The 27905-nt window shown below is 41.7% G+C and overlaps 1 protein-coding gene across 1 annotated transcript in view; it reads right to left on the minus strand.

The window, feature by feature from the left end:
- The window catches only part of LOC129703927 (inositol polyphosphate-5-phosphatase A), a 537367-nt gene that overhangs the window by 274589 nt on the left and 234873 nt on the right, over window positions 1-27905 (minus strand). Inside the window, exon 4 of the mRNA XM_055646645.1 lies at window positions 22490-22577. Coding sequence (XP_055502620.1) covers window positions 22490-22577 — 88 coding nt within the window. The remainder of the gene's footprint in view (window positions 1-22489; window positions 22578-27905) is intronic.

Raw genomic sequence — 27905 nt, forward strand, 5'->3', positions numbered from 1 at the left:
TATCCATTCACAACCATCTTTGCTCTTTTCCACCAATTTCTGTCATCAGCAAACGTACTAATCACTTACTTTCTCATCAATATACAAACACATACTGTATATACACAGGCACAAACACACAGGCACACACACACACGCACATACACACGCACATATATACAGTACATTCAGAAAGTATTCAGACCCCTTCACTTTTTCCACATTTTGTTACATTATTCTAAAATGGATAACATTCATTTTTTTAATCATCAATCTATACACAATTCCCCTTAATAAAAATGCGAAAACAGGTGTTTAGAAATTTTTGCAAAGTAATTAAAAATAACTAACTGAAATATCACATTTACATAAGTATTCAGACCCTTTACTCAGTACTTTGTTGAGGCACATTTGGTAGCGATTACAGCCTCAAGGTTTCTTGGGTATGACGCTACAAGCTTGGCACACCTGTATTTGGGTAACTTCTCCCATTCTTCTTTGCAGATCCTCTCAAGCTCTGTCAGGTTGGATGGGGAGCGTCGATGCACAGCTATTTTCAGGTCCCTCCAGAGATGTTTGATCGGGTTCAAGTCCGGGCTCTGGCTGGGCCACTCAAGGACATTCACAGACTTGTCACAAAGCCACTCCTGCGTTGTCTTGGCTATGTGCTTAGGGTCATTGTCCTGTTGGAAGGTGAACCTCCGCCCCAGTCTGAGGACCTGAATGCTCTGGAGCAGGTTTTCATCAAAGACCTCTCTGTACATTACTCCGTTCATCTTTCCCTCAATCCTGACTAGTTTTCCAGTTCCTGCCGCTGAAAAACATCCCCACTGCATGATGCTGCCACCACCATGCTTCACCGTAGGTATGGTATTGTTCAGGTGATGAGCAGTGCCTGGTTGCCTCCAGACGTAACACTTGGCATTTAGGCCAAAGGTTCAATCTTGGTTTCATCTTGGTTACGTCTGGTTACATCTTGGTTTCATCAGACCAGTGAATCTTGTTTAGGTGCCTTTTGGCAAACTCCAAGCGGGCTGTCATGTGCCTTTTACTGAGCAGTGGCTTCTGCCTGGCCACTCTACCATAAAAGCCTGATTGGTGGAGAGCTGCAGATATAGTTGGCCTTCTGGAAGGTTCTCCCAACTCCACAGAGGAACTCTGGAACTCTGTCAGAGTGACCATCGGGTTCTTGGTCACCTCCCTGACCAAGGCCCTTCTCCCCCGATTGCTCAGTTTGGCCGGGCGGCCAGCTCTATGAAGAATCCTGGTGGTTCCAAGTCCTTCCACTTAAGAATGACAGAGCCCACTGTGCTCTTCGGGACCTGCAATGCTGCAGAAATTGTTTTATATCCTTCCCCAGATCTGTGTCTCGACACAATCCTGCCTCGGAGGTCAAAACGGGCAATTCCTTCGGCTTCATGGCTTGGTTTTTGCTCTGACATGCACTGTCAACTGTAGGATCTTATATAGACAGGTGTGTGTCTTACCAAATCATGTATAATCAATTTAATTGACCACTAGTGGACTCCAATCAAGTTGTAGAGACATCTCAAGGAAAATCAATGGAAACAGGATGCACCAAAGCTCAATTTTGAGTGTCATAGCAAAGTGTCTGAATACTGCTGTAATTGTGATATTTCAGTTATTTATTTTTAATTCGTTTGCAACCATTTCTAAACACCTGTTTTCACTTTTATATTATGAGGTATTGCGTGGAGATTGATGATAAAAAAAAAAGAATTAATCCATTTTAGAATAAGGCTGTAACAAAATGTGGAAAAAGTGAAGGGGTCTGAATACCACCCCGCTTTCGTCAATTTTCTTAGATACAATTGGAGACATGGATGGAGAATGCAGACACAAAGAAATGCAGATCTTGAGCAAAACACAAAGTAATGGAGTATCTCAGCTAGTTCAGATGAAGAAGGGTCTTGACCAAAACGTCAATGATCTATTCCCTCCAGAGATGCTGCCCTAACCTGCTAAGTTACTCCAGCGCATTTACACCTTGTACCCCTTTTAAAACTTGTCTGCGTCCCCTGAAAAACTTCAATAAGATGAATGCAGGAAGTCCTGGAAATATTCAGGAGGTCCGGCAGATTTTGAGAAGAGAGAATCCAGGTTAATATTTTTTTGTTGAAAGGCCATCGACCTGAAATGTAAACTGTTTGTCTCTCTGTTGGTATTTCCTGACTAGAGCCAGGATGTTTAGGCACTAAAAAACTCTGAAATAGGCAGGCAAAAAGGCACAATAAAATTACAAAAAAGGCACAAAACGGGCATTTATTGGCAAAAACGTACAAAAGCATTTATTTCCACCACCAAAATATGGTTAAAAATAATAATATAAAGGTATACTACATTAAATGACCAAAGTTGCCTGGTTGCACATAATTACTAGCATTTTTTTCAAATTATCTGGTGTTAAATTATGCCGTCTGTCAGACAGAATATGCTTCAGTTGTGAAAAACTTCTTTCTACCCCAGCTGAGGTCACTGGTGCAAACCTGAAACAAGCAACAGACTCTATATTCATGTTGATATCTTGTGCATTACACTACCTTTGAGAACTTTAGTTGTGTTTTGTATTTCTTCAAGATCTTTGTTAGCTAAAATCACTCTCTCACATTTTCCTTGTATGCCTTTACCTACATCACCAAGAACTTTACGAATATCGTCAGTTACTTTGTTGAAAACCTGCAAGTTATTCACTAATGCTTGGCCATGTTTCTCAAGGGAAGTGATAGCTTGTGGGAAGTTTGCAAAATTGGAAGCAATAAACACATGATCACAGTGGAGGGACTTTTTCTGCATGATTTCACTGACGATCCTGATTGCAGCAGATTCTTCTTCAAAACAGTTGATGATTTATTTTATCTTTTAAAAATTTGCAGCATAGTAGAGTACAGCAGGGAGCCATGTACCCCACCTAATCAAAGCTGAGGAGGTAGCGAAATCTCAGGTGCTATTTTCCTTGAACTGCACATGTGACGGTACTTTGAGGAAGATTTTCTTGACTTTGAAAACTGGGCGATCGACATTTGGTAACAAGCTACGTATGTGTTTGGCAATTCTATGAAGTGCTTGAGCTAAACTTGTCAAATGCAACATTTTGGGGAATAAAACATTAAGAGCATGAGCAACTTCTTTCATGTACGGATCTGCATCAGTCACAAACAGAAGAACATTCTCGTGCTTTATTCCTTCTGGCCAAAGTTCAGCAAGTAAAGATGTAAACAACTGAGCAATAATTAAGCTGTTTGACTTCTCCAATACTTCCGATATCAACAAATACTCCTTTGATGGTTGGCCTGCCTCCAGTGTACCGATGACCACATTGGCAACATATCTCCCCATAGTATCGGTTGTCTCGTCCATTGAGATCCATATTTTGTTGCATGCAACATCATCTCTAATGTTCTGCGCAACAATGTTGAAGTTGCCGTCAACATAATTTTTCCATAATGATGATTCGCTTGGTATATGTTCCTCTGTGTATTTCTCTAAAAAACCTCTGATAGATTTGTTTTCCACTTTCCACAGTGGAATTCCAGCATCAATGAATGCCTTGCACAGCTCACTCGAAAACTCAGATTTGCGACTGGAGCCAACAGTAAATGTAGTGAGGAGACAAGCTTGGGTAATTCGCTTGGTTAGTCTACACCCCAGCGGTATCAACATTGACTTCTCTAATTTTAGATAGCCCTTGTCTTCTCCCTCCTCCTGCTCCCCCCTTCCCAGCTCTCCTTCTAGTCCTACTCTCTCTGCCGCTTCCTTTCTTTTGCCTGCCCCCCAACACATCAGTCTGAAGAAGGGTCTCGTCCCGAAATGTCGCCTATTCCTTTGCTCCATAGATGCTGCCTCACCCGCTGAGCTTCTCAAGCATGTTTTGTCTACCTTCGATTTTTCCAACATCTGCACTTCTTTCTTATATAGATCTTGGAGAAAACGGTCGACGGTGGCGCCCTAGGTTTTGCCCCAGTGGTGGAAGTTTTCTTGTAAGTTATAATATGTTAACACGTTAATAATAACATTAATATTAACGTGTTAACATAGAAAACGTCATTGTAATCACGGTACAACTAGAGAAAGTAGCACAACCTTTTAGCAAAACGGCAAAAAAAAGCTGATTTAGGCACACAATCGTAAAAAAGGCATTATCCTGGTGAAATCAACAAAGGCATGAAAAGGCACATGGCATTTAAGGCAAAATCCTGGCTATTCCTGACCAACTTTCCATAATTTTCCATTTCCAGACGGGTTTTGCTTTAATACCACTGAATAAGTTATTCCTCCAGGAAATTAAATGATATTTCCTACTTCCATTTTCCCCATTATTTCTTTAAATTCTATCCTGTCTTTTTAAAATTCTATCCACCATAATATATGATGAAATTCTGCATTAGGATGGAGAATGACATAGTTATTTCAGAGACTGGGGTCCTGAACTTGAATAAAGGAGACTTTGAAGGTATGAGACGGGGATTGGCTAGCATAGACGGGCCAATTATACTTAAAGGGTTGACAGTGGAGATGCAATGGTGAAGATTTAAAGACCGCATGGTTGAACTACCAAAATTGTTCATCCGCGTCTGGCAAAACAATAAAACGGGGAAGGTGGCCCAACTGTGGCTGACGAGGGAAATCAGGGATACTGTTAAAGCCAAGGAAGGGGTATATAAATTGGCCAAAAGAAGCAGCAAACCAGAAGACTGGGAGAAATTTAGAACTCAACAGAGGAGCACAAAGGGTTAATTAAGAGGGGGGGATAAAGATCATGAAAGAAAGCTTGTGGTGAATATAAAAACTGACTGTAAAAGTTTCTATAGGTATGTAAAAACGTGAAGATGAATGTAGGTCACTTACAGTCAGAGACAGGTGAATTTATAATGGGAAACAAGGAAATGGCAGAACAGTTAAACAAGTGTTTTGGTCCTGTCTTCACTAAGGAAAACACAAACAATCTCCCGGAAATACTAGGGGACCGAAGGGGGAGCTGAAGGGAATCCACATTAGTCAGAAAATGGTGTTAGGTTAACTGTTGGGACTGAAGGCAGATAAATCCCCAGGGCCTGATGGACTGCATCCCAGAGTACTCAAGGAGGTGGCCATAGAAATCGTGGATGCATTGGTGATAATTTTCCAATGTTCTCTTGACTCTGGATCAGTTCCTGTGGACTGGAGGGTTGCCAATGTAACTACACTTTTTAAGAAGAAGGAGAGAGAAAACAGGGAATTATAGACCAATTAGCCTTATATCAGTAGTGGGGAAGATGATGGATTCAATTATTAAAGATGTTATAGCAGCATATTTGGAAAGCAGTGACGGGATCGGACAAAGTCAGCATGGATTTATGAAGGGGAAATCATGCTTGACCAGGATGGTGTGACTGACTTACGATGAAAGAATGGGTCGACTGGGCTTGTATTCGCTGAAATTTAGAAGGATGAGAGGATATCTTACAGAAACATACAATAACATTCTTAGAGGATTGGACGGGTTAGATGCAGGAAAAATGATCCAGATGTTGGGGGAGTCCTGAACCAGGGGTCACAGTTTAAGAATAAGTGGTAGGCCATTTAAGACTGAAATGAGGAAAATATTTTTCACCCAAAGAGTTGTGAATCTGTGGAATTCTCTGCCACAGAAGGCAGTGGAGGCCAATTCACTGGATGTTTTCAAGAGAGAGTTAGATTTAGCTCTTATGGCTAAGGAAATCAAGGTATATGGGGGGAAAAGCCGGAACAGGGTACTGATTTTGGATGATCTGCCATGATTTTATTGAATGGTGGTACTGGCTCGAAGGGCCGAATGGTGAACTCCTGCACCTATTTTCCATTTCTTGTCTATGTACATGTAATAAGAAACTTAATGTGTGGGAAGGAACAGAAGATGCTGGTTTACACCAAAGATAGACACAAAATGTTAGATTAACTCAGTGGGACAGGCAGCATCGCTGGATAGAAGGAATGGGTGACATTTCGAGTCTAGGCCCTTCTTTGGACTAAGAGTCAGGGGAGAAGGAAACAAGAAGTATGGACAGGTAAGGTGTGAAAATGAGAGATCAAAGGGGACGAAGCTCAAGAAAAATGTAAAATAGATAATTGTTACCCTTCCCTATCTCTTGTCAACGTCACCTATTCCTTTAACCAGAGGTGCAGCCTCTCCCGCTGAGTTACTCCAACATTTTGTGTCCAATGAGAAACTTAAGACAGGTATATATAGGTAGATTACACCAGTTAAAATGCTGCATATTATCTTTCTGGAGATTTAATTCATAAATAGAGCAGTTGACATGGAGAAGAGTCAACATTACAGTAACTAAGCCAAATGCATCCTCCAGCTTGGTGGTTACAAGATGTGAATTCACATCAGCTTCATGTGAGCCACATATGGCTCTCAGGTTAAATATCAGGTGTGCGATCCTATAGACTCTGCAGTCAATGCGTACAGATATCAAAATCAATTAATTTGCCTTATATTATTCTTCAGTCCCTTGGGTTTAGATTATGGATTTCCCCTTTGACAGTAGATTATTTGCTCTCAACTGGGCATTTTGGATCCATCTGAAGGCTTTATGTTTCTTGCAATTTGTGGATGCATGACAATATTCAAGTACATTTGTGCGGCACATTATTTGTAAATACACCTTAAAAGTCCAAAGGCGTCAAGCAGCAATGACAACAGAAGCATGGTGATAAGGACCTTCAACAACCTTAGCTCAGCCTGTGATTTAATGGAGGTGCCATGGGTATGGAAACACTAAGGGAAAAACTAACTTTTAGGAACCAAGTATCACATTGAAAATAGACACCAAATGCTGGAGTAAATCAGCGGGACAGGCAGCATCTCTGGAGAGAAGGAATGGGTGACGATGTCGGGTCGAGACCCTTCTTCAGACACAGATCGCATTGTAATCGGGTCCATTAAAGTTAATAACGCAACAAATTAAAAAAAAATAGAAAAGCAAACCAGATGAAGATAAGTTCAAATGTTTCCAAATATAATACCAATAGCTTAGCCTTGAACGACCTTTGCTGTTTGGTTTCTTGTTTAATTGCTGCCTATTCAATGCTGTGCCTTCCCCGTCATCAACCGAGTGCATAAAATGCCGCATCCTATTTAAAATGCATGAAAATAACAATAAGGCAAACAGTGTAGCAATTGTTAGCCTTGTATTTAATAGAGTAGTGGCATCTTATCAGTTACATGGGAACTAAAAAAGTCAAACTTAAATGTACAAAAAATTATGATGGAAGCCCTAAATAAAGTGAAGTAATGCAAGTTTATTGAGTACAGAATCAATCAATCAATGCACAAGTGGATTAACAACAACTCATCGACTTGTGAGAGATGATTTGCCGAAATATCAAGAAGATCGTGCAATTAAGGACTAAAAATGTTGGCTGCAACATTATGGGATGTAAATGATGAGAAATCAATTTGCAAAAGTAAAAAAAAAAGATGAACCTCCCTCCCCCAAATTCTGACAGGATGTTTTATTTATTGTTAAACAACATTCCTGCAATGACCTGAAACTTCTGTAGGTGTTTATTTACTCACAACACATCAAATGATCAATATTTTTAATTTGGGTTCAAGTTATTATTTTTCACATCACAGCTTCAGGAGCAAAGTAAAGTGGCTCATATTTTAGCGCTAAAAAGATCGATATGACAGTTTCACCTTCACTACAGACCCTGCCAGTTGACTGCAGCACATCATAATGTACAGTGGGTGATGTAGGTGCAGCCAGGCTGGAATCACATCATTATCCAGACATGGAGCCAGACAGGAATGATTTAGCCCATCATGAAGCGCCTGATGCCCTTAGTAAACCAATCTCGCCTCATACAGTTTATCAGACCTGTCTTTTATTGAGCAAAGCACAGACAGTTTCATAAAGCAGATTACGTCCCTCATCATAAATGCATCCAATTTTTGCTGAGCCAAGGAACATCTGTAAACTATAATTAATTTTCCATAAATTTCCAAACAAAATTATTCAAACCTGAAACCATGCCCCGAAATACACAGTTATAATTCATTTACTACGGTGGATTCATTGATCGCTATTCAGTATGTCTATGCGTACGGGAAGAAGAATTACAGCCATAGCGTATTACTACAGTGACATCTACTTCATTTCAATGATTTGGAACTGCTCTGCCTTTCTTTAGACAAAATGAAAGGTGGCCGGATGGCTTATTCCATCTCAGTCACATTTTGTCTAAGCTGGAAATGCACTCACAGTTTATGTTCGACATAAATTCAAGACACAATTCTCAATCAAAAATCTATCCTCTGTTCACAGGATCATGCTTCTTGGTTCAAAGAATCCAGCTGCTTTTATAGCAGTTGTGGCTTTAAAGAGTTTGCACACAAAATGATTTGCTTTAATATGCCATAGGTTGATGGGAACCATGCTTACAGCCAAGTATTTTGTAGCTTATTACAGAGAAGTTAATTATCCTTGATAATTGCAGTAATGATTTCTCAAGTGATACATTTAAGGCCATGGGTAACTTTTTGGAGGAGATTAATATTATGTTAATTATCATCTGAAAAGAGCAGGAAAGTTAATAGAAAATGAGTTAAAGGCATGATGCAGTAAAGGTCAAATGTAAATGTTAAAGATATGGTTGTCAATATGAATATCAAATAAACCAAATGTGCAGCAAGTTGACAGCCTCAATTAATATTAAATATGGTTGCACTTTATCTCAAGATTCTCCACCTGACTTACAAATGGTTATTGTTGAGCTAATGGAATCAAATTACTCTCATTCTGTACCGGAGATATTCCCACTGCCATCGCTTCTGAAGCGGAGTTAAATTATTCCATGCTTATCCGGTGCTATGGGGAAGATTATTGTTGTAAAAATATTTTAGCCACATAAAGTAATAGTACGGATGTGAATTTTACATATGTAAGTCAGCCCGTCTAAGCAGTAGACGTGAGAGTCCAGTGGTGAGTATTTAACAGCACACGGCATGATTTACATCTCCTGTGCCTTTTCAAGGACAGTCTAACCAACAACAACAACACTTATACATTGCTTTCCTACTCAGCTCTGATCCTAAGTCATGTTTTGCTGTAAGGTTTGGTGAGTCGTCATGATAGGAGGTCTGAAGAAGGGTCGCAAACCGAAACGTCACCCATTCCTTCTCACCTGAGATGCTGCCTGTCCCGCTGAGTTACTCCAGCATTTTGTGTCTCTCAAGGAGACAAGATAACCCTTGGTTGCAGGCGGACAACAAACAGCCTTTGTTTTGGATGCAGAGCCAGGAAAAGAAATGTTTTCCTCCTGTCCAAAGGGGCATATTTTAAAAGTTAATTACTAATAGTAGTGCTCATTAGCTATCACTGCTCCGGCAAGAGTTACCATGGGAAATTCCTTACTGAGAAGATTTTGAATAGTACATGCTAATACAGACGATGTCCATAATGATCTTGGGGACTGGCAATGAAATGCAGCACCTTAGTTTAGTTTAGTTTAGTTTATTGATACAGCACGGAAACAGACCCTTTCGGCCCACCGGGTCCACGGCGACTAGTGATCCCCGCACATTAACACTATCCTCCTATATCCATTAGGGACAACTTTTACATGTACCAAGCAAATTAACCTACATACCTGTATGTCTTTAGAGTGTGGGAGAAAATCATAGATCTCGGAGAAAACCCACGCAGGTCATGGGGAGAACGTACAAACTCCGTACAGACAGCACCTGTAGTCCGGATTGAACCCGGGTCTCTGGCACTGCATTCGCTGTAAGGCAGCAACTCTACCACTGTGCCACCGTGCCACTGCGCCACCTTCTTTAAAGTGGTCTGAATATAAGCAGTCAACTATTTGCCACACAAACATTATACCACCGCAACCATCGGGCAGCGTATATAAAATAGGTGATGGTTTGCAATATGGTCCCTGGTAAAAACTGACAATGCACATCCATCTTGTACTATGGAAGCTATTCAATTTTAATTTCCAAAAAATTACACTTACGAAAAATTGACAATTTACTATTCCCGTTTTCCTTTGGAAAATTCTTTACTTATGTGCTTAAATGTGACGTGTTACAAAATATATTAACAATAAGTTACATTTCATAGAGCTTCTAGTGTGTACAATATACATTGTTGTGCCTTGATCTTTGCCCTTTAAATGTCCGAGATTGGTTGCCAATAAGCCCAGGCTGGGAGTAGCGTTAATCGATGACTGTGGGTTAAACTGTTGAGGTGCAGGGAACACTCAACTCCAGTATCCATACCCCAACTAAAGACAATGTACCTGCATCAGTTTCACAAATGTTCAGAACATCAAGATGGGATACGAGATCCACATCGCTCTTGATAAAATTGCAATCGCATCAAAATCAAATTTCAAAAAGTGTTTTTGTGGATTTTCTTTGTGGGGTAGAAAGATGAAAACAGGCTGGTTTGATAATTCTGCTGCATAACACAGCAATTATGCAGCCCTTCATGTCAGCTATATTTCAAAAGCATGATCTTGCAATGACCTTCTTTATCTTCTGATTAAAAGCATCGCATTTAATTGAAAAAAAAAACTTATCACTGCACAAGATTGTGGATTTATAGGAGCCATCTCTGAGATTTTCAATTTTGCTTCTTGATGCTCCAAGCTTATGGTGCTCGAATGCAAGGAAGCACCCAGGCTGTGCATTGGGATCCAAGACACATATGGGCAGCAGTTATACAAGCACACATGAGCTACAGACAGAGGGTCTCTCATCCAGGTGGAGGCTTTCACTATGAAAGTGGAGCATGTAGAATTCTCTGCCACAGAAGGCAGCGGAAGCCAATTCACTGGATGTTTTCAAGTTAGATTTAACTCTTAATCTTAAGCTAAACAAGGTAGTTGTTACTGTATATACTTGGCAGTTCCCTATAAAAATGGTTTGGTAGGTACAAAGAATCGCTCAGTTTGAATTAACTTTTTAAAATACTTTTCTGGCTCCTGCCACAAATAAAAAAACATTTGTAGAGTAAAATAAGTGGCCATTCAAAATGGTAGGTAATTTAAGAAAAAAAAACTACTTGGAAAGATGGGAAGGTAGATGGACATTCAATTTAATGATTGTTCGTTACATACTTAATTGACTTGAGAATTAAAAGTATGGGGCTTCAGGCTGTGTTGTTTCTTTGCACTCTCCCTGCATGTGATACACTAATACTACTCTTTGCTAATGTAACCCCTATGCAGTGGTGGAAAACAAGGAAGAAGATGGTAGTGATAATAAACAGATAGAGTAGCAAGGAATTTCTTATAAAAAAATGTGAAAGCTCATATTATATCCAGTACCTGTTCAATAAGACTGCTTTTGTCACCTTTCTTACTTCTTCCATTTATTACCTCGGAGTGTTGTATCCCCATGGAGTTGAATAGTGGTGTGAGGACACTGTATTGTGTGCTTTGCTGAGTGCTAATGAGTCTGTCCCACTTAGGCGACTGCAGGAGACTATGCAGTCGCCACATGTTCGAGGATGGTTGCCGGGGAGTCGTATCCATGGTCGTGAGGAGTTCCTGCATTCTGGGAACTAGTCACGGCCTCATTATGGCCATCGCTAATTTTTCAATATGTTGAAAAATTAGCAGCGACCAGAATGAATCCGCCATGGAGAGTAGCGAGAATTCTCGTGCTGTAGGTGCGGTGGTAGTGGGTTGCCAGGAGGTCATAGAAACATAGAAACATAGAAATGAGGTGCAGGAGTAGGCCATTCGGCCCTTCGAGCCTGCACCGCCATTCAGTATGATCATAGCTGATCATCCAACTCAGTATCCTGTACCTGCCTTCTCTCCATACCCTCTGATCCCCTTAGCCACAAGGGCCACATCTAACTCCCTCTTAAATAGAGCCAATGAACTGGCCTCGACTACCCTCTGCGGCAGAGAGTTCCAGAGATTCACCACTCTCTGTGTGAAAAAAGGTCGAAGGTTGTCGTAGGTTCTCGTGGGTTGTAGCCGGTGCAGACCGATGAATTTCAGTGGCTAATTGGGAAAAAAAACATAAGCAGCAGTTTTGAGAACCAAGGATAACCGACCGGTAATGTTAAATGTTAAATGTCCGCTGAATTTCACAGCCGTCTATCTCTGGCTTCTTAAAAGTTGTCTCCACTCCTTCTCCCCCTTGACCCTTCCCCTATACTGTGCTTTCATCGTCTTAATTACAGCGGTAGACTGCGTGCGGCAGCCTCATCAGCAGCTTGTGTGTCCTTTCACCCTTTTTGTTATTTTTAGTCTGTCTTAAAGTATGTTTCGGGAGGTTTAAGATCTTTTTATGTGGGGGAGGTGGGGGGGGGGGGGGGGGGGGAAAGGGAAACTGTATCGCAGTCACTTCCTGGTCGAGGATGCGTCTTTTCTCTTAGTCACATCTTTGACCCCCTCGCGGCCTACCAACGGGATTGGCACGGCCTTTCCTGCCGGAGACTGGCCACAGCACAGAATTCCATCGCGGAGGGGAGCGATGTCTTACCGGGGATCGCCATGTTGCAGCTCCGGGGTGTTGGGCCTGCTGATTAACACCGTGGAGCTGTGGTTTGCGGGCGGTGCTGACTTTAACATCGCGGAGGTTTGGGACCCCTTGCCAGGGGTCACCAGTGTTCGAACTTCGCCCAGTTCAGCCTATGGACTTCGGGAGCTGCGGTCTCCGGTAAAAAGCGGCCGATTCAGAAACTCCAAGCTGCTGAGTGTGTTCTTCCTTTCCGACGCCGGAGTTCCGATCATCCCAGCGAGAGGGCCCGAACATCGGGGCGCCCATAGCGGCGACTGCGGAGGGCTCAAAGGCCCCGTCCACGGGTGAAAAAGAGGAAGGTGACAGAATTTTATTGCCTTCCCTCACAGTAACGTTGATTCCGCTGTGTGGGGATGTTCATGTTAAATTCTATCGTGTATTGTCTTCTTTTGTATTCGTATTGCTGTATGGTAACTGAAATCTCACTGTACCAATTGGTGCAGGTGACAGAAATGTAACTTGAACGAACTTGCACCTTCCTGTTCATCGCGGTGTGTGTCTGTATCACATTGGCTTTGCACCGTGTGAATTTCACTCAGACAGTGCTTCCCCCGCTTGCCCTGTCCCCTCCGCCTCCATAACGGGCTAGTGAAGGAAGCGATGTGCGTGTGTGCGTGTGTGCGCGCATGCGTATACGCGTGCGTGCGTGCGTGTGTCACACTGACAGTCGCCATTCCAATCGCCAGTTTTTCAGTCACCGGCACTCGCCTGGAAAATTGCCAAAGTGGGACAGGCCCATAAGGATGCAGGAAAATGGGATGATGATTACTGACCCTGTTCTCAGAGATGGTTTCATAGAATATACAGTGTAGGTCAAGAAATCAGACCCTTTTTGTGCAAAATAACGTGTGATAATTATGTGTTCAGGCACTGATATTTAGGGACATTGGGCAGAGGTTTTGGTTTGATTCACTTGCCTTTACTGCAGCACCTTCAACAAAGGGCTTCGTGTTGAAGAGTTCAAAGTAGTTGGAAAAAAAAGCTCTTTAATAAGTTTCTTGACTGCCATTGTGGAAGTGTCCTCACAGTACTGATGTTAAGTTCCAGCTTCCTTTGCTCATACTCATTCCAAACACGGGGACTCTTTTGCAATGGCTGTTAAGGAGGTGTTTTAAAGGGGGGTTTTCTCGTCAATTATCTCTTCAACAAGGGGGAGCCCACCTGAGGGACCCCAGTCCATTCCGAAAAGCATGGCAAGGACCCACAACCGACACCCAGCATCGTTTCGCACAGTGCCATGCATCCCAACAACGGTGGTGACAGACTTGTCCTTCTGCAGCTCGCTCTGAGGGCAAGATCAATGTGCTGCTTTGCAACTACCCTTCCCATCTGACTTTCACTCCAACTGTTGGTCTTGAAGGCTTGGCTTTCCTTTGGATGGGTTCCCTTGTGGCATCTTCCTTTATGATTAAAACAGTATTTTAAGCTAAACCGAAAATATTAAGAATTATTCGCAAAAGGCTGGTGTGTCAAACTGTGCAATTTATTTGTGGCTGGCTTACATATTTAGTGGCATCTATGTGGAATTTTACCCTAAAAATGAAGAGAACACAGTTTAAATCCCTTACAAGATAAAATTGCAGGTTAAAATTGCTGGGATATTGTGTGGTGTGTTCAAATACTATTCATTGCGGGCATTATTATAGATCTCAGTGAAAATGGGTACCTACTTCTCATATTATGCTCTTTACTCCAGCTTGAACAGTGCTGTCCTGGAGGAACATTTGATAATATAACCATTCTGGAATCTTTCTGAAGGGACAATTGAGCGGCAGGTAGAAAATTATATAACCTCTTCAACTTTTAAATTATCAGACGCTGAATTTCACCAAATTAAAGCATGCTTTTGTCAAGGGACATTGGGGACATAGTTCCATTTGTCAGTTCCGTGGGTCATGCAAAGTCTTTCAGGAGCAGTTTACGCTACACAGGATTGCTTGCCTTATTGATTGTGATTTGATGACTGTCTTTGAATTACTTTGTATTGATTTTGGGGGCAGGGTATGTGTTGTGGGGGGTGGAGTTGTTAGTGGTGGTTAGTATGAACATAGCCATCTACTGTTTGTTGGTGGACTATTACTGAAGGCGGTTGCTTTTGCTCAAGTCCACTAATCACCTGCTTGCACAAAGCAGTACATTTACGGAAGCAAAAATGGACCTTTAGTTGTAAAAGCTACTCGATTTTAGCAATAGTTTTCAAATAGTAACAATGCTGCCTTCTGATTAACTTCAACTAAGAGCACTTATGAGACTATCAAAATCTATCAGCCATCAGTCCTGACCTACAGACAGTTTGGATATTTTTATTGCCACTATTTGTCTTTGACCTTTATTCAAATGTCAGTTAAATAAAGTTGTGTGCAAAGCTACCTAGGCTGTGCACGATAGTCTAATCAATACAGCATTAAGACATGACCAACAAATAGCAATAAATTAATTAGTTACTATTAGTGAACAACTTCCAGCTATTTTAACAATAGATTATGTTTAACATGTAACTGTTAATAGCTTAATCTAACAGCTCTCAATAATTAGATTTGTAATTTATTCCAGGTTATTTTAGTAACATATTGACCTTTTATTATGGGTGCAACTTCTTTTACATGTGTGAATTAACACTGTATGGGAATAAACACATTTATTTAGGATTATTGGATTGGGATGGAGAGATAGAACAGTGAATGAGTTGATGGAAAAGTGTAGAAAATACTCAGTGTGACCAAGACAAAGTGATCAGAAGCACAGATGGCCATAACCCCTCTTTTCCAAACAAAAGCTGTTATGAAATCTGCAATCTATAATTTATTGAGAGACAAGGTATTGATCACAGATTCACGAACTGCTAATTAACATGACTGAAGATAGACACAAAATGCTGCATTAACTCAGTGGGCCATTCAGCATCTCTGACGTTTCAGGTCGAGACCCTTCTCCTGAGATGCTGCCTGTCCGGCTGAGTTACTCCAACATTTTGTGTCATCGTCAGTGTAAACCAGCATCTGCAGTTCCTTCGTACACAATTAACACGACTATTTAACTGAAAGTGACAACAAATGAAGCTTAATGTGAAATTCCAACAGACCAAATTTTGGGGCAATTCTGAACTGATGAATTAGAAGGCTAATTGATCACATTGAATTTATGATTGAAAAGAAAATTTAATCTAAGCAGAACCTTATTCTCAGTTTTGAATCAGCAGATTTAACTATAATTCTCATAGTTTTCCTTTCAGTACACATTGCGCTGGACAAATGTGGCAACTATTGGCTACAACAACTTTAGTTGTTCTGTGCATGTATTGCTTAAGATGAAACAGTATGTTGGGAAAAGTGATTAGATTCTGGGCTGTTTGCAGTCATTTCCCATCCAAGTGGAATCGCTTGAAGAGATGTACATTTCATGGATTTACAATCTAGAATTACTGTAAAATACACCAAAAAAACATACATTTTGTTGCATTAGATTCGTGAGCATTCAACTATGTAGCATGGCATGATATCAACTAACTACACAACTCAAAGAGTTGATTGTGTGCAGGAAAGAACTGCAGATGCTGGTTTAAATCGAAGGTAGACACAACATGTTGGAGTAACTCAGTGGGACAGGCAGCATCTCTGGAGAGAAGGAATGGGTGACGTTTCGGGTCGAGGAAGGGTCTCGACCCGAAACATCACCCATTCCTTCTCTCCAGAGATGCTGCCTGTCCCACTGAGTTACTCCAACATGTTGTGTCTACCTTCAAAGAGTTGATTATTGCTATTGTAAGTCTATCATGTACAGCTTACTTTTTATTAATTTCTTTATTTATTGTTGATAATATTTCAGCTTCTACTTTCAACAATTGCATGTGTTCTAATCTTAATTAGCATTTTGCAGTTTTGTTCAGCCAACGTAACGGCCTGTCCCACTTGGGCGTTATTTGCGCGTCATTTCCGCGACATCATTTAAAGTGTCACGATGCACGCACGACATCATTTAGGCATCACGCACGCGTGGTGAGATGTGATGACGTAGGCAGTGACGCGCGGATGACATGCGTGATGCGCAAATGACGCCCAAATGGGACTGGCCCTTTAAGATTCCAGGAATCCTTTTGAATTGACACCTGGTACCCACGGACCCAATAACTGGAAAATTATCACTGTAGTTATTGCCAGATCTTCTTGGATAATATTCAGCAAGTAACGTCTGCCCCTGAGCAACTTCTAAATTGATACTTAATTTGTTGGCTTATTAACAGTTCTGTTCACTCTGTACCAAAGCTGCAGTCACTTTCAGAGAGAGAACGTTATCTTTAGAATGATGTTGATTTGTGTGGACGCAGCAAGGTGAGAGACATTGTGGCTGAAAGATCAAATACTTTTCAGTTTAAAGGTCTGTGGTTGGCATCAAGCACTCTCAGATCAACAAAAGCGGTAAATTATTTTCTCCGAAGATAGACGCAAAAAGAGACCCTTCTTCAGACCCGAAATGTCACCTATTCCTTTTTCTCCAGAGATGCAGTCTGCTCCAGCTTTGTGTCTATCTTCGGTTAAAATCAGCATCTGCAGTTCCATCCTACATAAGTTGTTTTCTCCATTCTCCTCTGATATGATTTGAGAAAAAGGTGTCCCGACGTGATACTCCGTCTGCCCATTTCCCCCTACGATGCTTCCTCCAGCACATTGCTGCTCAGAATCCCAACATGTGCAATCTCTTGTGTCTCCATGATAAGAGCGTGTAGTCTGCACTGCATTGAACACACACGGCTACCTCAGTAATGAATTCGGCATGTCCACTCCGAATTGAACATAAACCACAAAGCCTGTTTCCTATCTTGCTGGATTGAAATGCAGGCCAAGTTTTGTTTAGTTTAGAGATACAGTGCGGAAACAGGCCCTTCGGCCCAACGGGTCCGCGCTGACCAGCGAACCCCGCACACTAACTATCTTACACCCACTAGGGCCAATTTTTCGTTACATTTACTAAGCCAAATAACCTACAAGTGATGAAGATCAGTTGTCCCACACTCAAAATGTTTGTTGCAGATTTGAAGTTACCACCTTGACTGTCGCTACTAATATTATCCACCAGGTTTTCTTGTGGTAGAAATCATTGGGAAATGCACATCGACTCCTGCACTGCAGATGTTAGTTTACACCGAAGATAAACACAAAGTGTTGGTGTAACTCAGCGGGACAGGCAGCATCTCTGGATAGAGGGAAATGGTGAAGTTTTAGGTCGGGACCTTTCTTCAGACCAATTAAGAATAATTTTAGTTCTTCTAAATGAGTTTATAAACGCTGCATAAGAGGGTCGTTATACTTGAGTAAAACATGCTGGGCAGTTAAACAGTTGCAATTTTCATGGAAAATGGATGGTGTACAAACTCTGAAATAATGATGAAAATAGTTTAAAATTTACTGTGAATAGACAACAGAATTTAATACACACTGTCAATTCCTCAAACACTGGTTAAGAATTCTGCGTTCCCAAGTAATAAAAATAAGAAGATTTGACACAAAATGCGGGAGTAACTCAGCAGGTCTGGCAGCATCTCTGGAGAAAAGCAATAGGTGACTTTTTGGGTCAAGACCATTCCTCAGACCCGACACATTTAATAAAATAAAAAATTGAATTGTTCAGCATAAGTCAAGAGCCCCTGCATATACAGGAGAGGAATGAACTAAATAACAAACAAACATATTACAACAATAAAGCTGCAAAAAAAAACTGTCTGTTTATGTTTAAAAGAAAACTTCTGCCAATTTTTATAGCATATAATAAAGTTAGAAATTGCACCATTAACAACTTTATTTCTTGATTATCTAAATCCACTTCCTGCTTTTTCCTCGGCCCGGATTCCAGCTGTTTTACTCTTGTTCCAATGGAATTCCTGCTGTTGACTGCCACCTAGTGTCCGAACCTGGTGTGACCGAGCACTTTCATTTCTTGAATCCTGACAGTTAGCTCAGAGGCACAAAAAGCTGGAGTAACTCAGCGGGAGAGGCAGCATCTCTGGAGAAAAGGAATCGGTGATGTTTTCTCCAGAGGTGCTGCCTGTCCTGCTGAGTTACTCCAGCTTTTTGTGTCCATCTTCGATTTAAACCAGCATCTGCTGTTCCTTCCGTCACAATTAGCACACAGGGTGGGTCAGAAGAATTACTTATCTAAAACAGAACACTTGTTGCGTGCGATTATCTACACAACCACGTGCCAAAGTCTATTCACCCACATTTCCTGGACACTATATTTTGCAACATACATGCACTTTGATCAAGGCTGGCCTGGAAATTGATTCAGGATGGAACGTGTAATACCTCAGTAAGATATTAGAAGAATGAACAGGAGTGGCCAAGAGAATGTGGGCAGCCATAAGGGACTGGATAGATTAAGTAAAACGGGGATAACGCAGCAAAGTGGTTGAGCAAAGAGGGAATGAAGAACCAAAGGGTAGTAAGATTGCTACACTTGCCTTCAGGCTAAATTAACGTGATAATGTTGGTGTTCAGCCAGGGTTAGATCCCACAGATAGCTCTTAAGGGCCTGTCCCACTTACACGACCTTGGCTCGCAAATTACGGAACCTCGTGGTCGCTTGAGGCGTACAGGCCTCGGGGAGCCAGTCCCACTTAGAAGCGCGGAGGCGTATGAAGTTGTGCGGGGCTGGTCCCGACATCGCGCGGGACTCCGAAATTCCTGCAGTGTCTGAAAATTTCACGTGCCAACGGCCTGTCGGCATGCAGGTGCATTGCGGTCGTACGCAGCGTCTTGACATCGTACGCAACGTCTTGACGGGGTACGTCTAGCGCGTGGCATTGCGTGATGATGTCACCGCCCGGCGTGGCGTGGCGTTGCGTAATGACGTCACCGCCCGACGCCGTGCGACACCCAAATTCAGTCAGCCCGCCTCCTGCCCAGCTGATTGGTCAGCATGACGCAAATGATGTCACGCGTGTACTTAGCGCGAACTTTGTGTGAACTCCGCTTCCAATTGGTTGCGTCAAACGCACACAATCGCATGCAAGTGGGACAGGCCCTTAAGACTGTGTGAAACATAAGCTCTCCTGGTGTTAGAGACTGGGAAGATATGGCAGTCGCTGCACCTTCTGCAGAGAATCAGCACACATGCCAATCGCCAGATTGAATATTTGACACCGAATGTTACATCTGGAAAGACACCAAACTTGTCAGCCTACATTCCTGAATTGCTGCCCCTTTGCTGTCACATTGTACTATACACAGGGCATGCTACATTTCAAAATCGCTTGCTGACTTACAATCATACAGTTTTATACTAATCACAGAAAAGAGGAATAATGCACAGAATCTAGAAAAAAGCATGGGGACTACATACTGGGACTGTTAAAATCATTAATTCTAGGAGCAGATCAAGGCCATTCAGCCCATCAAGTCTACTCCGTCATTCAGATGACTGATTTATCTTTCCCTCTCAACCCCATCCTTCTGCCTTCTCCACATAACCCTGACACGCGTACTGATCACGAATGGACTAGTCAACCATAGTGACTATAGGCATGTCTGTCTGATTATGAAGCCTTATTTCAAAATCTCCAGGCAAGTGACTGCCTTCATACAACTTTGTGTCTGAACTATTTATACACTTTTTTTTCCTTGCGGTTGTGTTACAATGTAACGTATCAGTTGTGCAGGATTACGCAGCCAGATATTCACAAGTTTTAACTGTTTTGTAAATCTATATCTACCAAACACACAATAGTTTAAAATGCTGAGCACCAATAAACTTCCACAAATTAAATAAAATTTAATAATAAAAAAGAACATTTCTGCGATCAGTCAGCTGTTAAGCATCAGTTAGTAACTAGATTCTACCCCATCTTTGTACTGAGTTAGGCTTAGGTCACTTGGTGACGTACGTTTATCAGAACGCAACAGTTGAGAAAGCATCTGCCTCCATACCTTCAAAGCACAATCAGATATAGTAAGTAAGTTAGTAAGTAAATTTTATTTATATAACACGTTTAAATCAACTCGCGTTTCAACGGGCAGGGAATGAGCAGGATGCACTCCGTTAGAAAAGGTCTTTTGAGAAGTATTTCAGTGGCACAGCAATAGAGTTGCTGCACTTACAGCGCCGGATTCAATCCCGACTTCAGGCGCTGTCCGTACGGATTTTGTATGTTCTCCCAGTGACCTGCGTGGGTTTTCTCCGGGATCTTCGGCTTCCTCCCACACTCCAAAGCTATACAGGTTTGTAGGTAAATTGGCTTGGTATAAGTGCAAATTGTCCCTAGTGTGTATTGGATAGAATTAACGTGTAGGAATCGCTGGTCGGTGTGGACTTGGTGTGCCAAATGGTCTGTTTACACACTGTATCTCTAAGCTGAAGTGTTTATATCTGTAAATGTAAAGTAGTCCAATTGATTCAGTGCATTTGTTTTCCTGGCCACAAATTTTGGTAACGAAACTGCTACACTTCATGAGTGAGGATTTAATAATAATCCTCTGCTTCCAAGGCACCACGATGAAGTTGAGAGGTAACTCTGTCTCAAGGACACGCCTGTTAGAATTCTTCAAAAAACATAATGCCCATTTCCTGAGATAAATTCATCTCAGGTATTGAAAACAAAATTTATTATTCATTGCCTTCACTACCAACATACTCTCCGAAAAAGAGCTCTTGAGTATCACATTGGCAATATTTTCCCTCCAATTCAATCTCAAAAAAACATCCAGAAGTAAATAACTGATTTACACAGAATATCACTCCTCTGAGATCTTTTATGAAGGCACAAACAAAGGGACAAGGGCATTTGTCTACATATGTTGGTCCAGTTTAATACTGCCATCGTAGAGTCTGTCCTCACCATCTCCATCATGGTCTGGTTTGGCTCTGCTACCAAGCACGACATCTGGAGGCTGCAGCACATTGTTCGATCAGCTGAGAAGGTTATTGGCTGCAACCTTCCCCCCATTGACGAACTGTACACTGCAAGGGCCAGGAAGCGAGCAGGTAAGATCATCTCAGACCCCTCTCACCTTGGCCACAAACTCTTTGAAGCACTTCCCTCTGGAAGGCGACTCCGGACTGTCAAAGCCACCACAGCCAGACATAAAAACAGCTTTTTTCCACGTGTAGCAGCTCTGTTCATTAACCAAACATCTGTAGCCTCCTTTTGCTCTGGTATTTTATTTAATTCTTCACATGTTTAAACTATGATGTTTTGTTCTTAATGTTTTATGTTTTATTCTTAATTGTTTACTGTATGTCGTGTTGTTGCTTGCGAGCGGAGCACCAAGGCAAATTCTTTGTATGTGTACATACTTGGCAAATAAACTAATCCATCATTCAATCATTCATTCATTCATTAAAGATAAAACCATCAAACAAAATATATTACAAACTAATTTCCAGTTAAATCGTCTGTATTAAGCAACAGTTCAAGTTACCGCAGGTTACGGAAGGATAACAAAACGTGCTTTTTGTAAATCATGAAACATCTTATACGAGTTGTAAACTCACCCATAGCTGAGATTGTAAGCCCGTGATCACAATTCTGTCCAACTCCCCATGAAACACACTTTTGTGACTTGATTTTATCAATCCATTCAAAGAATTCCAGGTCTCAGCAAAAGACAATTGTGCTTCTGTACACTTCAAACACCAATAAAGCTAGTAGTTATCTTTCCTTGGAGTTTGCTTATGCAACTTGGTCTTGGGGGTTGCAACTTTGGTCTGATTGCTCTGGGGGCAAGTTAGAATTATCGTTGACCTCCCATTCCTCTCACATACCAAATCAATCCATTTTGGTGGAAACTGAAGTTAATACCAATCTTTTCTTTAAAGTATGTAAATAACATAATACAAAATTCATGATGCTGCTCGGCATTGAAAATATGTAACATAATATAGTATACATGCTGATATATGTTCATAGCCAATCTATATTTTAATGGTACAAGATTAGTATGATCACCTTAGATGACACATTGGACAAGGAAACAAACTTACCGTGAAATGTTCTTGTGATTTATAATTTTCATCCAAGTACACTCGTGCTCTGTTATACTCTATCATTTCATCACTTGATAGCAGTTCTCTGGTGTAAAAGAAGAAAAATGTTTTGCAGGTGATCTTTCAGGTAAGTTTGAACTTTGTATCATTACACAAGGGCGGCACGGTGGCGTAGTGCTAGAGCTACTGCCTCACAGTGCCAGAGACCCAGGTTCGATCCTGACTATGGGTGCTGACTGTTCGGAGTTTGTACGATCTCCCCGTGACCTGTGTGGGTTTTCCCGAGAACTTTGGTTTCCTCCCGCACTGCAAAGACGTGCGGGTTTGTAGGTTAATTGGCTTGGTTTACGTGGAAAATTGCCCCTGGTGTGTGTAAGGTAGTGTTAATGTACGAGGATTGCATCGTGGGCTAATGAGCTTGTTTCCGCACTGTATCTCTAACCTAAACTAAACTAAACACTACAAGTAATTCAGAAGTTTAGAATATTGTCCATACACCTTCTAGGAACAAATGCAAGCTAGTAAGATGGATCAGAATTTTCCCTTTTTTAGCTCGAATTCATATTTTAGTTTGTTTTAAGAGATACAATATGGAAACAGGCCCTTTGGCCCACCGAGTCCACGTCGACCAGTGATCCCCACACACTAACACTATCCTACACACAAGGGACAATTTAACCAAGCCAATAAACCTACAAACCTGTACGTCTTGGAGTGTGGGAGGATATCGCCGCTCCCGGAGAAAACCTACGCAGGTCACCAGGAGAACGTACAAACTGTACAGACAGCACCCGTACTCAGGATCAAACCCAGGTCTCTGGCGCTGTGAGGCAGCAACTCTACCACTGCGCCACCGTGCCTCTGGACATCAATCTAAAGTTCTAAAATGTTGAACATTTTGTACAACTTGACAGTCTAATTTGAAGAGCTGATATGCTCTTCATAACAGGCTAAATTCAGCATGGCGCCAGGGGCTGTGAGATTCTGACCATGAGGCTCAGGTATTTCTAATGCAAGCAAAATGAAAGCAGCTCTGCTTACTTTTAAGCTGACCCTCTTGTCCTTATTCATCCTTGAATATATTCTACTGCTCCCTAGGTTAGAAAATGCCAAAAAGGAGTAGAAATTCCACCTTAGATTCACCAGTAGGGTTCCACCTTTCCTCCTAACTACCTTGTCTTAAATGGTGTCTTATTATACTCAGGCCTCAGTGAAAGGGCTTGCTTGAATCTGATTATTAATGGAGAATTTTATAAACCATCATTTATCAACATGGTTGGTCTGGTGGAAAACAGTGAATGCGAGAAAATGTTTTAATCATTTTAACTGCGCATCCTCCAAATAACTGGTAAAATAGACCAAATGTTCAGAAACCTGATTAAACCAAAGGTCTTCCTAAATGTGGCATTGTATGTGTTATTGTATGTGTTATTGTATGTGGCATTGTATGTGGCATTGTATGTGGCATTGTATGTGGCATTTACGTGTGAATTGTTCTGTGAAACATTTGCTAAAAGTAAGTTGCAGGTTTAAAACTAGAACGTCTCGATAAACAATGTGATGGTGCGATTTCATTTAACAGGCGAGGGAGATCTATTGACACGCAGAAGGGTCCCAACCTGAAACGTCAACTATCTATGTTCTCCAGGTATGATGCTTGAGTTACTCCAGCACTTTCATAAGTGATAGGATCAGAATTAGGCTATTCGGCCCATCATATCTACTCCATCATTCCATCATGTCTGATCTATCTTTCCCTCTCACCCCCATTCTCCTGCCTTCTCCCCATAACCCCTGACACAGGGGTTCTAACCCGTACATTGTGCCCTTTCGCTACATGTGGGATTTCTCTGACACAATCCAACTATTTCCATAAGTGGAAATAGTCCCCACTTATATTGAATGATATTTCAAAATAAACATGTGTGGGTCAAATTGTAATTTTAAACAGCATGTGGAATAATTCCCTTCCCAACTTACATTAAAGGCCTACTGAAGATAGAGATGAATTTATTTCAGCAGATGGTCTGAGCTGTGCACACCTATAGCCTGGAAAGATGGCTCGCACTGTGATGAGCAGTGCCTGGTTGCAACGGCCCCCATTACTGCACCCTCTACCACCTGTAATGAAGAATGAAACCGCTGGGCAACAATGTTTACCCCAACAATAATGGGCATGGCAGCACAGGAATAGGAATTGTTTTCCAGATGGGAGCTCTTGAAAAAGGTAGGGACAATTGATAATCCTTTTACAGTTCACACTTTGCCCTTTGTTTTTGTTGATAAGAAGCCAAGGGTTCAATACAGTTAGAAGACATTCCAATTCTAAATTTCTGAAAATGAAGATGAAAGATGTGCCAGTAGAGACGTGAACAAGAAGCTCTAAAGAAATAATCTTTACTTTCCTGGTATCTCATTGGTGACCCTCGGACTATCCCTGATCGGACTTTGCCTTGCACTAAACGTTATTCCCTTATCATGTATATATACACTGTAAATGGCCCGATTGTAATCATGTGTTGTCTTTCTGCTGACTGGTTAGCATGTAACAAAAGCTTTTCACTGTACCTCGGTACACGTGACAATAAACTAAACTAACTTAACTAAATTAAAATATAGAACATTCACACACACCTCAGCTCACACCACCAGGGGGAGACGTTTCCAGGAGAGTCTGCCACAAACTTTGCAAATATGTCTGTGCCAGCAGAGGGCGCCCTGCTCCCGACTTGGATTTAATCTGCAACCTTTTACATTTGGATCACTCATAATTTGACTGTTATGGCAATGCATAGCAGTTATTTTTAAAGATTGATTCCTATGACTGCAAACTCACTCCATATAAAAAAAGGCTGTAAATTTGGATAATAGATTTTAATAAATTACGTGAATTAGCTAAATTGTGACAAATGAATTATAAGTCAAGGACTTGTTGCAGTTCTATAAGACGTTGATGAGACCGCATCTCGGATATTGTCTTCAGTTCTGGGCGCTATGTTATAGGAAAGATATTGTCAAGCTTGAAAGGGTTCAGAAAATATTTATGAGGATGTTAGCAGGACTAGAAGGTGTGAGCTATAGGGAGAGGTTGAGCAGACTGGGTCTCTATTCCATGGAGTGCAGGAGGATGAGGGGATATCTTACAGAGGTGTACAAAATCATGAGAGGAATAGATCGGGTAGATGCACAGTCTCTTACCACGCTGTATCTATGACTTCTGCCCAAAATGAATGGAACTTTCAGAATGGTGAAAAAGTGAGGATCAGTGGATGGTCTAAAGAGTGTTGAGGTCTATGTACAAAGTGTCAAAAAACTGTCACGTTCTGAAGAACGGTCCTTGACCTGAAAAGTTACCACAGTTTCTCGTCCCAGAAATCAGGCCAGACCTGGTGAATATTTCCCAGCATTTTATGGTTTTATTTTAGATTTCAGCATGTGCGGGGTTTATTTGAATTTTCAATAATTCAGGTTGCTAATGGAATGCTGCCTGGGATTCTCAGAGGGCCTGAAGCACCAGGCAAAAGAAGTAATGTCGCAGATATTCAAAGCCCAGGAAGCTAGTACAGATCGCTAGTCAGTGCTCATTACTGAGGTTGTTATTGCTTTGACAGTGCGAGGAGTGGGGGAGGAAATGGCGCATTGATTTATCACAATTGTATCAAGAATCCAAGGGAAGTTAAGGGAACAGATTGCATATTGTATTTCCTGGAATTTTAAAGGTTAAGGAGCTTAGTTTAGTTTAGAGATGTAGTGCAGTTTTGAGATACATTACAGAAAACAGGCCCTTCGGCCCACCATGTCCGCACCAACCCCCGCACATCAACACTACCTCACACATACTAGGGACAATTTATTTATATCAAGTCAATTAACCTACAAACCTGTATGTCTTTGGAGTGTAGGACGAAACCGAAGATCTTGGAGAAAACCCACGTGGTCACGGGGAGAAGGTACCAACTCCGGACAGACAGCACCCGTAGTCAGGATCAAACCTGGATCTCTGGCACTGCAAGCTGTAAGGCAGCAACTCTACCGCTGTGCCACCGTGCGTGCTGTTATTTGATTGATATTTTCAAGATAGTGGGGGATTGATAGAAAAGGAAGAAACTATTTTTGCTGAGTCTAGAATCTAGAACTAGAAGGTTTAATCTACATGTTGCAGCTGAGCCTTTCCCGAGTGAAGTTTGAAAACACGTCAATGTGAGCAGTGCTGGGCCCATAGCTGTCTGTCAGCTATATCAATGATTTGGATGAGAATGTACGTTTGCAGATTACACTCAAATAGATGCTATTGTATTCAGTGATGATGGTGATCAAGAAATACAGCCACATTTTGATCAGTTGGGCAAGTGGGTCAAGGATTGGCTCATGGTGTTTAATCAGCTTGAGGTAATGTTGCACATTGGAAGTCAAATGAGAGCATGACATTCACAGTGAATGGTGGTGGCCTGAGGAATTTTATAGAGCAGAGGGATCCAGGAGTTCACGTACACAGTTCCCTGAAAGTGGCATCACAGGTAGATAGGGTGGCGAAGAAGGCTTTTGGCACCCTGGATTTCATCGGTCCGGTAAATGAGTAAAGAAGTTGTGACTTTGTGTTACAGTTGTACAAAACGTTGGTGAGGCTGCACTTGGAGTATGAAAGGTAGACAAAAATGCTGGAGAAACTCAGCGGGTGAGGCAGCATCTATTGAGCGAAGGAATAGGTGACATTTCGGGTCGAGACCCTTCTTCTTCTCGATCCGAAACATCACCTATTCTTTCACTCCATAGATGCTGCCTTACCCGCTGAGTTTCTCCAGCATTTATGTCTACCTTCGATTTTTCCAACATCTGCAGATCTTTTTTAAACACTTGGAGTATTATGTTCCGTTTTGGTGGCCCGACTACCGGCAATATGCCATTAAGTTGGAAAAGGTGCAGAGAAGATTTTCGAGGGATGCCAGGGCTTGGAGCACTGGAGGCTGAGAGATAATCTTATAAAAGGTAAAATCATGACGGGAATAGACAGGATGGGGATTTTTCAGAAGGTAGAACAATCTAGAAGTATAGGACAAAGGTGGAAGGTGAGAGGTGAAAGGGTTAATAGGAACCTGAGAGGCAACCTTTTCACGCAGAGGGTGGTGGGTCAGAGGAAGTAGTAGAGACAGGTACAAGTGGAACACTTAGGATGGTGGCGCAGTGGTAGAGTTGCTGCCTTACAGCGCCAGAGGCCCGCATTCAATCCTGACTACGGGTACTTGTCTGTATGGAGTTTGTACATTCTCCCCATGACCTGCGTAGGTTCTCAGAGATCTTCGGTTTCCTCCCACACTCCAAAGATTGTACAGGTTTGTAGATTAATTGGCTTAGTAAAAATGTAAATTGTCCCTAGTGTGTGTAGGGTAGTGTTAGTGCAGGGGGATCGCTGGTC

The sequence above is a fragment of the Leucoraja erinacea genome, chromosome 15 (genome assembly GCF_028641065.1).
Source record: "Leucoraja erinacea ecotype New England chromosome 15, Leri_hhj_1, whole genome shotgun sequence".
NCBI lineage: Eukaryota > Metazoa > Chordata > Chondrichthyes > Rajiformes > Rajidae > Leucoraja > Leucoraja erinaceus.